This window comes from Diabrotica virgifera, chromosome 1, assembly GCF_917563875.1.
Source record: "Diabrotica virgifera virgifera chromosome 1, PGI_DIABVI_V3a".
NCBI classification, from domain to species: domain Eukaryota; kingdom Metazoa; phylum Arthropoda; class Insecta; order Coleoptera; family Chrysomelidae; genus Diabrotica; species Diabrotica virgifera.
In genome coordinates, this window is record NC_065443.1 from 32,949,466 (window position 1) to 32,962,737 (window position 13,272).

General features: G+C 32.1%; 1 protein-coding gene across 1 annotated transcript in view; it reads right to left on the bottom strand.

Moving 5' to 3' along the window:
* LOC114325623 (uncharacterized) overlaps window positions 1-12,999 on the bottom strand; it is a 34,807-nt gene extending 21,808 nt beyond the window's left edge. The window contains exon 1 of the mRNA XM_028273730.1: window positions 12,973-12,999. Within this exon, the coding sequence (XP_028129531.1) occupies window positions 12,973-12,978 (6 nt within the window). The 5' untranslated portion in view covers window positions 12,979-12,999. The remainder of the gene's footprint in view (window positions 1-12,972) is intronic.
* Between the last annotated feature and the right edge of the window lie 273 nt (window positions 13,000-13,272).

Genomic DNA, 13,272 nt, shown 5'->3' on the forward strand with positions numbered 1-13,272 from the left:
TTATAGCTTCACCTGTTCCGGAAGCAAGATTTATATGCCCTAGGAAGGTTGATCCAGGTTCCTCTACTATTTAAATGTGCTCTTTTAGTAGGTATAGTCTTTTTGTAAAATTTGTGCCCTTGTTTTTCTTTATTAATTGTTTTGTCTTTTCTTCCATCAAAGAATAACCCAGCGTTTTTTTCCAATTTGAGTGAAGCTAATTTCTGTGGCTTTTGTACGATTTTTCAACCGTACTCGACGTATTTTCATCCTGTCAATTACCTTACTTTTAATATCTTCCATAATAATGCCAACATCTTGTACAGCACTGGTGATTGCTGCTGCTATTCTGTGTGAGACACCAGTCCTGTCACAGATAGAAGCTACTGTTGGCAATTCTACTCGCATTTGTTTAGTTATACTTAAAGAATTTGAGGGCTTTTTGGAATTATAAATAAATTCTTGCTCGTAACTTTGATCATGATCATCAGCATGTAACACATGTAATATTCACAGCTGTGTTACCATCAGCTACTGATTACTGTCTGTAATTCAAATGCTGCTGTACTAGTTTTTGCCTCCTTTCCTCTCTCGTTGCCAGAACCCTTGAAAATATCTGGTCAACTCTACCAATACACATTTTCCTGACATCTTGGCTTTCATCTGCTACTAATAATGTTAAATTATATTAAGGAATGAAATAAATATTTACTACTAAATATTTCTTTAAATGTGGAATTCTAGTTCAAACTTTGTCAGTTTTAGTAAAAATAAATATTGGATTGTTGTAAGTTAAAACTAAAATTATCTTTAAAGAGTAGTTTTAGAGTGTGTATTTATCATTTAAAATAGGAATTAAGACATTACAATAGCTATTTTTGACCAAAATAAAATCATCAAAATTCGCAAAATTTAACTAAAAATTCTAATTTTCAACCCTTTTGCGGAACCTCTGAAAATATTTTGTTTTGAAAAATATTTTTTTTGTGGCTTAACAATGGCTATAGGCAACTTTCTATCACTATTACACTTTGAAATTATAAAAAAAAATTTTTCGTTCCACCCTATTGCTCATTTCAGCTTGCTTGGAGAGGCAATGAGGCCGTAAACTGCCGTGAAAAGATTCACTTTTTTCAGAAGGAATTTGATGTTAGGGGAGAATTTACAGACCGAATTGAATACAACAGCATTTTTTCCAAAACAGATCAAGGAGGTTCGAAAAGTTTGGCAAACAGCAAATTGCTGATAAGAAATTCATCAAAGGAAAATTTATGCCCAGTTAGATTATTTTTGAAATTAATGAGATAAGATTTTATCACACCGAGAGAACAATTTCTTTTCTCCTAAAACACCGATTTCTTTGAGCAATATTTCTTAAAAGTTAACATATCCTATTAACTTAAACATTACCGGTTCACATATAAAGAAACGAGTTTTTTAAACACAACTTAATAATTTCTTACAGATAATTTCTTCAATACTAAGAAATGCATTAATGGTTACATTTAATTTTCTTATCCTAAAGTTTTTATTTCTTAAATTGAAAACTACAAATATTTTGCAGTATAAGAAATAAAATGTTAAGTTAATCCATATTTATATTTGTGAACAAGAAATTTTCTTGCAATCAAATAAATATTTTAAACCACAAGAAATAATTCTTCAGAAATACCCTCTGTAGTAACTGTGGTTATAAAATAAAAACTTTGTCATTAATGCCGAAATGTTACTTGCAAAAAGATTTTCTTCCACAAAAGAATTGCGCAGATTAACTATTTATGATTTAGTCGTCAGTGTTTGTCAAGATGGCGTGATATGCTCATGTTCATATAGATGGATTTTGGAGTTATTGGTGATATTTAAAAATTTACGGATATTTTGAAGGTACGTACATATATAGGTATTAAATAAAAGTAAATTGAGTAATTTAAGATGTAATAATAATATTGTTGCGTATCCGAATGGTTAAAAAAGAAACATAATAATATTTTTATATGCTTTTTACGTATAATGATATGGACGACTCTGAAATAAAGGAGCTTATTATTCTAACTGGGAAATATGCCTCAATTTAAAGCTGGGACAGAATGATATAATATATAGCTTCAGAACAATATTAAGAAAGGAGTTATTAACCAACTGCGGGGCCTTCCAGAAATGGTAGAACTTCATACATGTAAGTACCTTTTTAAAAATGTGTATACTTATGTATCAACTATAATAGGTTTCTTGAATGTATCGTCTTCTATAAAAATATACAATACAACGCTATATCAAACATGGCGGGTGCAACGCTGAGGATGTTTTCTGTTAATTTATTTGAGATAAAGAAATCAGTTAGTCTAAAAGAAATATATGTTTATGGTTAAGAAATGTTATTGCCGAAAACCGTGAATTAGTTAATATGTATTAAATGACTTAGATGTAAACTAATAATACTTTTCCGTAATAAAATTTCTTAATGATTAGGTATGCTGTCTGCTTCAATGTTTTACATTGGTTGTATTTTCCCTCTTGTTTTAGCTAAACAATGTTTATTGTGTGACTTAATATTATACAGATAAATAATTAATATTTCATTAACAAAAAGAAAAAAATAAACAAAGATAATAGGTTAAATAATGCCATGTTTGAACTAAATATGATTGATTATTATTAGTATTAATAGTTCTTATGTGGGGCCGTGTATTTCTTTTTTTTTTGTATTTCCCAAATTTGTCAAAATAAATATCGATATCTTTATAAAAAAAAATTTATTAAAGTAAGTTTACTCTTTCTACATAACGATTTTGTTTTAGTGAATTGCTGATATACAAAGTGCTAATAACAAAAGAAGGAAAATTTGAGGAAGTCGGATTTGCCTCTCCATCCTTTTATTGTTGTGTAGAAGCCAGTGGTATAAGAGTGGAGAAAATATTTGTATGTAATAATAACGTTTTATATCTTGTTTTATTAATAAATAATGATTTTACCTTAACACAATGATTTATTTCGCCGTATGTAATATCACTTTATTTTCAAGAAATATTAACTTAACTCTAAATATACGTTTATCTCTGCGAAATATATTTCTTAACATTAAATATATTAATTATTAATAGTAAAATAATAATATTCCTTACTAAGAAATATTATTGCTCAGAAAGAATAGTTTTGTAATGTGTAGAAAATATATTTTTATGACTAATAAAATTAATTAACATCAAGTGTAATTTCTTTCTGATAAATGGGTTTGAAGTTTGCCAGAAACTGATAGTTCAATCATGTTTAAGATATATTTCTTTGGCTATAGTAGAATTTATTTGAAATATTTTAGAAAATTATATCTTACATACAAAGATATATTTCTTAGGCAATATGCCAAGTCGATCTTTCTTAAATATTAATAAAGTTTCTTTATGTCAAGAATTTTTTTCTCTCGGTGCAGACAGACTCTCTCTTACCGTTCACCCCAACTGGAAGGATGGATCTTGGTTCAAGAACTGTCCACTTTGAATCAACACCGTATCTAAGTGGACAGAAATGTCAGCTGAAAAAATTGGAATAGACACAAAAAAATATAAAAGAACAAACCATTCTCATCGATCTTCAGCTGTGTCAGCCTTGTTCAAGCAAGGTGTTTCTGAACAAGATGTTAATGTTAATGTTAAGATGGTAAGGTTCTGTTAATTAAATTAACGGTTCAATCAAATGCAAGCTCTCTAAAACCATATCTGCAGCTGTATTCCAGTCACCACCAGGAGTTGATCGAAAATCTCAGAACAACAAATGAAGCTGGATCTTTGAGTTCCCAAATACTACCGCTCAATAATACACAAAATCATGCTTTGGTAGAAAAGAATGGGCAAACTACTATAGCTTATAATAATAGAGTAAACAAATAAATAAAGATTATATGTTTCTATCCGTTGATATGGTGCAATAATTATTGTCTCGTGAAATAGTCTTGTCGAATATCATTCGAGAGAAAATTATTTACCGGCAAAATTTCCTTCTGGTTTTATTCAAGTTTGTTGACTTTTGGCAATTTTTCCTTATGAAATTTTGACAAAATCACTCAACCGACGTCTCGTGATTTATCTGTCAAAATTTAATTCGCGAAAATTGCCAGGCAACAAACTTTCACACCAGTTGAAAATATTGCCGGCAAAATTTTCTTTCATATGATATTATATTACGAGTAGGGTAAAGGTGGGTAAGAGCGGACGTTTAAGGTATTTTAAATCCACGAGGAAAAATTTCCTGTAGTTGGCTGTATACCACTACAAAAACATAAAATCCTTTATAAAAGGTATATTTGTTAAAATCCCTATACGCTACCTTTGATGTAGCCCTGTATAGGGATTTTAACAAATATACCTTTTATAAAGGATTTTATGTTTAAGGTATTTTACTTGTAAATATATCAATTATTACTTCATAGTATTTAAAACATGTGCAAATTAAATGATAAAGACTACTTATTGATACTTTACTTAAAAAACAGCATAAACAATGATAAAACTAATGTAATAAACATTAAAAAAAATACAGTTGTGTCCGGTTTTAGCAATGCTTGTCGGGTAATGGCGTCAGATGGCCGCTATTAGCCGTATCCCAATTTTATTGGCAAAAGTCACACACAATAGCTATTTGTATAACAAGGGAGGAAAGTGTAACTTTTCCTCCCGAGAATGAAGTTTACTGCCCGACGCGTAGCGGAGGGCAGTAATCATTCAAGGGAGGAAAAGGCACTTTACTCCCATGTTATACATATGGTTTTTCCACCTTCCTCAAATAACAAGTAATTTTTTCATTTTTACTTAATTTATTTATGTAACTAACCAACAAAATTTATTAGAACTAAAACAACAAGTAGGTACAATGTAACTGTCAACTGTCAAATATAAGTCAAATTATTAATGTAAACATTGTTAAATCAAAATAACAATTTACTGTTTTTTACCATTCTGCAAAATAGAGGGTGTTTTATAAATAAACGTTAAAATGTATAGATACTTCGTAATAGAAAATAGATATTATACAGGGCGTCAATAAGTTATATTTCATGAATGAAATACTATGACGTCACTTTTACTTTTCCTCCCTAGGGAGGAAAAATATTTTCCTCCCTAGGGAGGAAAAGTACAACTTTGCTCCCTACAATCAGGTCCGGAAAAGTATACTTTCGGTAGAGGTAGGTGGAAAATATTTTTTTGTGTATTAGTACATGTTTTATGAGCCCAAAGTGCACATAATGTATCGGGTGTCCCAATAAGAATGGCTCTCGGCCATATCTCAGGAACCGTTTATAGTAGAGCTTTGAAATAAAAAATTTTATAACAAAAGTTGCCTCAGGAAAAGCCTGAAAATTATTTTCATAATTGTGGGTCCACCGCTAGAGGGCGTAATTGAATATCAAAAATAAAAAAATCTAAATTTTACAAAATTTTCCTAATGAAGGGGCACTGGAAATCCAATTATTGTATTCTTCATCAAATTATGCGCATATTTGATTTAACAAGTTTAACTCTACCTTTGCAAATAAGAGGTGGGGGTGAGTGGGAACCTTGTTATGAAAATATGGCTGTAAGTCCGGATCTGCTAAATCAAATTTTGAAAACTGGGTCTTGTTGAAGACAGATCTTTTTTTTTCAATGTAAGCGTGATAATTTTGAACCATCCTAATAAGTAATAAGCCAGCTGGGAGGCGTTATTTAATTTTTTTCAGAAATCTAGTTTTATTTGGAAAATATTAAATACAAGTATGCATTTTTAATCATACTTTTTAAAATTAGATTAAATTAGCAATAGAATAGCGAAAACCGCATGTCGATACCTTTTTTCTATCTCAAGATATCTCGAGAAACGTGTAAATTTTATACATAACTGTTACTATCACCCGTAAACTAAGTTAATGAAAAGTAGTTTGCTGTGGAAAAAAACAAAATAACATCTTCCAGATGTCAACGTATAAAAATATAATTAATTAAAGCAACAATATAAAGAGAAACAATACTATTAAAATTAAATATAACACAGAACAAAAAGAACTACTTAGTGACGACCTAAATATTCAAATTGTTGCCCATCATACACTACTCTAGAATACATTATCCAGAGAATACTAAACGCCACTCAAGGCATATCGAGAGCAGAAATTGAGACTGCTGTTCAATCTACTCTTGAAAGAGTAAATGTTTGCAACGAAAATGATGGGCAAAAATTTGAACGTTTATGTCATCACTAAATAGTTGTTTTTATTTCTTTGTAATAGGGTTTTTCAACGCTTCTCATTTGTTTCTAGCCTCTGTCATATGCCGTATAATCCGTGTATAATATTAATATGCGAGATATGAACGAGGCTCGAAACAAATGAGAAGCGTTGAAAAGACCTAATATACGTTGACAGCTGGAAAATGTTTCTTTGTTGTTTCCATAGCATACTACTTTTAATGAATTTCGACTACCGGTGACAGTAACAGTAGTTGTTTTTAAATTTACACGTTTTGTAAGATATCTCGAGATAGAAAAAAGGTATTAACATGCGGTTTTCGCTATTCTGTTGCTAATTTTATCTAATTTTGTAATATGGTATTAAAAATGCATGTTTGTATTTAATATTTTCCAAGGAACACTAGATTTCTGAAAAAAATTAAATAACGCCTTCTAGATGGCATATTACTCAGTAAGTTGGTTCGAAATCATAACTTTTACATTGACGAAAAAGATCTGTCTTCAACAAGACTAAGTTTGCAAAATTTGATTAAGCAGAACCGGACTCACAGCCAGTTTTTCATAACAAGGTTCCCACTCACCCTCACCTCTTATTTCCAAAGGTAGACCTAAACTTGTCAAATCAAATATGCGTAGAATTTTTTGAAGAATACGACGATCGGATTTCCAGTGCCCCTTCATTAGGAAAATTTTGTAAAATTTAGATTTTTTAATTTTTGATATTCAATTACGCCCTCTAGCGGTGGTCCCACAATTATGAAAATAATTTCCAGGCTTTTCCTGAGGCAACTTTTGTTATAAAATTTTTCATTTCAAAGCTCTACTATAAACGGTTAATGAGATATGGCCGAGAGCCATTCTTATTGGGACACCCGGTACATCTCATCCATACCTCGTTGTTTTTTCCAAATTCTCCTCAGACTAAGCAAATATCTTCATTAATATCTTCGTCTTCTTCACTGTCCCAAAAAATTTTTTCCTGATCAGTTTCGTCCATTTTACTTTACCTTCCACAACTCTTCTTTTCGCAATAATTCGTTTTGAAGAGTCAACTTTTCTTAGACATTTTTCTTCTAACTAGTTCTGCTTTAAATGGTGTTGAAGTAAAAATTTTAGAGTGTTGTTTTTTGCTGTTTAGAGTTTTCTATTTTGTTTCCGATGTATAAGGCAATGCTAATATTTCTGCAAAACTGGTTTCTACAGCATCGTTTTCTGTCTTATTTAATTCAGCTGACTCTTTGTTCTCATTGTTAGTTGAAGTCGAAAGAATGGGAGATTTCTCAGTTGTTGAACGGCATTTGACTTCAGTTAATGATTTTTCAGAAGTTGTTTCAAACACGTGTAATATTTAAATTATTTTCGGTCTCTTCACTTGGTCTACTATCATTCAGAGTAGCTGCAGTTAAGAAAAGGAGCCAGTCCGCAATTACCTGCTTGTCCGCCATTAACCAAAATCATGTGTCCGGTATTAGCCGAAATTCATGTTCAAAAATATTAGGTTATAACGGCGATCTCATCAGGAATTAATGAAAATAATTATGTTCAAATGCTCACTAAAGAATCACATTCAAATACCTGCACTGGATAGGCAAATATTGCAATACTTAAAAATATTTACCTACCTTTAAAAAACACAGTTTGTTGTAATGCACACTCAAGAAATCACTTTTCGTTTGTGAAATTTACAAGCGTAGCACTACTCAATTCAAAACTTGTCAGACGACTGACCTTGTGTATTGCTACACTTAGCGCGGCAAAGTAAATATTAGAGAGTTAGTCTGGCCAAAATATAATGTGTCCGGATTTAGCCGCGTGTCTGCCATTACCCGACTTTACCCTATATATATTATATGTTTGCCTTCATCAACATTTAAAATTTTAGATCACATAGTAGTTGAATCACTCTGTATTTTTAAGCTTGTGAATATTTCCGTTAATTACACCTGTCGAACATCATATGGCGAAGGAAAACTAGAAAACAATTTACCTCGGCGTCCTATTGTATTACTCCAGGGCTTTATTTTTCATTAAATATCTACGTACCTTGGAATGAATATGCCTGCCGGCATACGAAAGACCGATGCGATGTTTTGTTCCAAAAGGAATTAAGTCCGTGGAAACGGGTAAGGGAAACTCAGAACTTTAAATGAACTTTTAGATTTATTTAAATGGTACAAATACCATTGGTGTTATAGAAATGTTAAGCAAAATGATGGTAGTAAAAATTATGAAAGTTGTATTGGAATAAATGTGTCTGGATTATTCATCAATATTTACTGGATTAAATGGTAAGTTAAACGTGCCGACCATTTAATATTCACTGAAGACGTGAAGACTACCTATGCAAAATAAAATTAACCCTGGAACAGCACACCCAGGCACATGAATCGTTTAATGTAACTTGCACATTTCTTTTGGCGATCCCTTGCATGTAAATTCAGTTAAGAGCCGACTACGTTGAGAGACAATCGCTGCGCCGCATGAGTTTGTTGTATAGTTTGCTGTGACGCTTTTAGTGGAGCTGTGGGTACTTCGGACCCCAGTGTGCAGTTGAAGGGTATTAAAATTTTGAGGTGATTTTTTGTTATTTGCTAGTATGGCAGATTCTAAGAGAAAATATTAGCGTCGACTGACAACAAAAGAATTAGAGTGGGATGCTGAAAAGTTGTGGGCGAATGAAGATGAACCTAGACCATCGAAGATGATTTTGGAGACTCATAAGATGAAGACGATGATTATGTTCCTGACACTGATAACGAACAAAATGACGACGATAATGAAGAAGAACAAACAGAACCCAATACCTCGCAAAGTTTTTTTAGCTACGAGTTTTTTAGTTATAACGATTTTTGACTATTTGGTATCACTCAGAAATCAAAACAACGAAATTTTTTGCACAAAAAAGGGCGAAAATCAACATATTTATTATTGCTAAATGAAAAATAAGCATAAAAAAAATATATCGACAACATTACCGCAAGGAATGTCTAAAAAAAATATATACAACATTCCAGGTGGGTCGGTCAAGTAGTTTGCGAGTTACAATGTCTACAGCCTTTGAAAAAGCAGTTTTAAGGAAAAGGCGTTTAAAGTCAACTTTTATTTTCAATTTCTTTTTTGTCTGTCAAATCGTAAAATGATGCACACCGGAATATCTTTTTGAATCGCGGAGTAATTTACAAAGGAAAATGAGAAGAGTTGTTGACCGTTGTTCATTACGTTCAAGCGTGCTGACACGAACCTGCTGCAAAACGATTCGAAGATAGGGATATTCAGTAGGCACACATAGCCGCCATTTTGAATGCCCGTCATTTTTGTAAAGGGCAAAGAACCTTGTAAAGGGCCTTACATCTAAAGAAACTTTAGGTGTGTAGTATAGTAGTATCAGTCTGTTCCAACGAAAATTTGACCCCCCAGAAACTCAGAAACCAAAAGCGTCTCCAAAATTTAAAAAAATACGTCAATTTATATTGGGAGGGGGACGAATTTTGATGCAAAACTCTTGCCCTCAAATGTAACCCCGTGCTGCTTCGCATCAACCCCCACTTTTTTTTTAAATAGCAAATGTGGTCGAGTGGTACATCATTTGTAAGGTATTTTTTTTTCTCTACATAACACTCAATTTTTTTTTAATTTATTTAATAAGTTTGAAGATAATTTTGGACTTAACAAATTTATTATAAATTAGTTAAGGGGATGGGTACGTTGTTTCGACTCTAATGCTATTTAAATGGGATTCATTTTTTTCGAATCCTGGGAAAACTAATAAGTATTTTTGAAAAGCTTAAACGCAGAATGAAAGATTACGTTCTTTTTGAGGGCCAAAAGTCCCTTAAGACTTCTGTAATGTTTATTTTAATAAGTTACAGGAGTGAAAAGCTAAGGGAAAATATAGTGTGATTTTTAATTTCAAATATCTCATTAAAAAGAAACGTTTTTATTTATTCTAAGGGACTTTCGGCCCTTGATAATAATTTAGTCTTTCATTGTGCGTTTAAATTTTTTAAAAATATTTATTAGTTTTTTCAAGATTCGAAAAAAGTGGACACCATGTCCGTGCTGATATTTTCCGAATCGAACATTTGCTATCTTTTTCATACAACGCACTAAGTCGAGTAGAATATGGTGACAAGACAGTGACAATTTTAAATATTTGACATGGCATCGTGAATATTTTGAGTTGTTGATTAAATAATATTGATAGTGTGTTTGATAAATAATTAATTTAAGACGTTAACTTAATAAAAAGTTATTTATTGATTATTATTTATGGAAGATCCAAACAGACAATACAGCAGGATACACCGTGATGAGCACGCTAATAACCGGCAAAATAGCTCAAAAGATGGAAAACATAATACATTGCGAAACAAAAAGAGATGAAACTAGTGGAGGTAGAAATTATCATTATAAACGTATTAATTTACATTACATTACATAGTTTCCCACATTTAGACGTCTGTGACAGGAGTATTTTATAAAATTCTACTGTCACAGTGAGAGTTGTCATACTCCTCTGATACGTCTAAAGGTGGGAAACTATGTAATATAATGATATTTTACACGTTTATACCGATTCCACCTCCACTAGTTTCATCTCTTTTTGTTTCGCAATGTATTATGTTTTCCATCTTTTGAGCTATTTTGCCGGTTATTAGCGCGCTCAGCACTTTATTCTGTGATCTAAGTCTTTTGTTGTTAAAGATGTTCAAAATTGTAAGCGTTCCATAGTAACAATATATCATTAAAAATCACTTAATCACTTTTATTCTGTTCTCGATTGAGTATTAGTTTTTGTTATACAGTATATAAATTATTGCAATCACTGGATACATAGTTAGTGTAAAAATTATTATATTAATTAACTGAATTAATGATGCAATTAAACGAGTAATAGTTATCTAAGAATATTCAAAAGCCATCTCTTTAAAGTTAATGATGACATTTGTCAAGTAATGTTTACATATCCATACCAGTGAGAATTTTACTACACGTAATTTGCCGTCTAAAGACAGAAAAACTAGGGATAGCCGAAAATATTTGCGCCCATGCCCTTAAATCCAAAATTATCTTTAAAGATACAATGCAAATTAAAAAAAATAGAGAGTCGTAAAGAGAAAAAATTACCTTTCAAATGATGTGCCACTACATTTGCTAGTTAAAAAAAAAGTGGGGGTTGATGCGGTGCAGTAGGGGGTTACATTCGAAGGCATGAATTTTGCATGAAAATTAGTCCCCCTTTCAATACAAATTGCTAATTTGTGAATTAACTCTTGGTTTCTAAGGTTCTGGGTGGGGGTCAAATTTTCTTTGGAACACTCTGTGTATGGTGCAAATTATATGCTTCTATCATTAAAGGCACAATTCTTATAATATTTGCACGAATCTGCGGTACTAATGGAGAATTAAAATCAATGAAAGAAAGTCAGTACAACTAACCTTTATGATCCGCTGGAAAATCAGTCCTCCACTTACACTTAACAATACGCACATCGACGAAATACCTTTGATTGCATATCGACCAAAGGCTGAAATGGAATAAACATATCCAAGTAAAATGCAGGAAGAAATGTGGGTTTACCGTATCAAGTGAATAGAGCAAACAGAGCCGCAGGTTGCCTGAATGACACAATATGGAGAAATAAAAATATCGGAAAAGAAATGAAAGGCAGAATTTACAAAACAGTCATCAGACCAATAATGACATACGCGGCAGAAACACGACCCGACACAGAGAGGACAAAAAGATTGCTCGAAACAGCGGAGATGAAAACCCTTCGAAAAATCGATGGTAAGACTCTATGGGACAGAGCTAGAAGTACAGATATACAACGGAGATGCAAGCTGTATAACATTAATAACTGAGTAAGAAACAGAAGAATATAATGGAATGACCACATAAGCCGAATGACAAAAAATAGGATAGTCAGGACAGCGAGAGACGGTTCCCCAATAGGAAGACGATCAGTGGGAAGACCACGAAAACGATGGAACGACAACTGACTAGAGGCACATTGCAAAACAGACAGAGTCATGTCTATACAAAAAGAAGAAGAATAAGTAAAATGCAGGAAGAAATGTGGGTTTACCGTAGAATTTTGCGCATACCATGGACCGCTCATAGCAGATCTTATTCAATACTAGCAGAACATAACATAAAACTAGACTGGTCACAATTATCAACCAAAATAACTGAGATATTTTGGACATATAACTAGAAGAGGAGAAGAAATGTAACGTATGATAGATGATAGTTGAAGGCAACGTAGCGGGCAAAAGATCAAGAGGAAGGTCCCCAGTACGATGGTCGGACCAAATAAAGGACATGACTGCTTACTCATTCTCCGAAGAAAACAACACACACAGAAGAGAGATAATTGGACAGGAATAGTTAAAGAAATTGACGCCACATTTTGAGGAGTCCATTTTTATCCATATATCTAAGGCATTGTGAGAGTCAGTATCATTATACTGGAAACAACTTCCAATAAAAATTTTTATTTAAAATTCTAATTATAATTGCTAGTGGTAAAAAATTCTTTGGTTTGAATTGTTTTTCTGAAAAAGCTTTCGCGACCCCTATGAAAAGCTTACAAAAATAAACTGAATATTCAAGTTTTTGTTTTATGTTTACATATTTCATAATTTTTAATCTGGAAATAAAAATCACTGCACTTTAATTTTACCGTATTTCCTTGTCGAATAAAGACAAAACTGTAGACTTTCTTGTTAGAGGAAAACACTACTGAAGTATATTGAAAGAAAAATCACTCTTACCTTCATTGTAACGACCCCAAAACAACTAAAGCGTGAGCAAACTAAATTGGAATTTATATAATCATTTTTAATTCAATTTGTATTCTGAAGAAGGATTATATCTGTACGTGACGTGGTATGCCTCTGTATTGTTTGTTTATTTTGTCAATGGGTTTTGTTTTTGACCTATTAAATAAAAGTATTGATATTTTTATATATTTGCGGGTGTATATGAGTCATTTTTTAGTAAATCTGTGTCAGGGTTTTGTGGTTTATTTTCTTGGATCCGTGGATCAAGTCCAAGATGTTGCATTTATAATA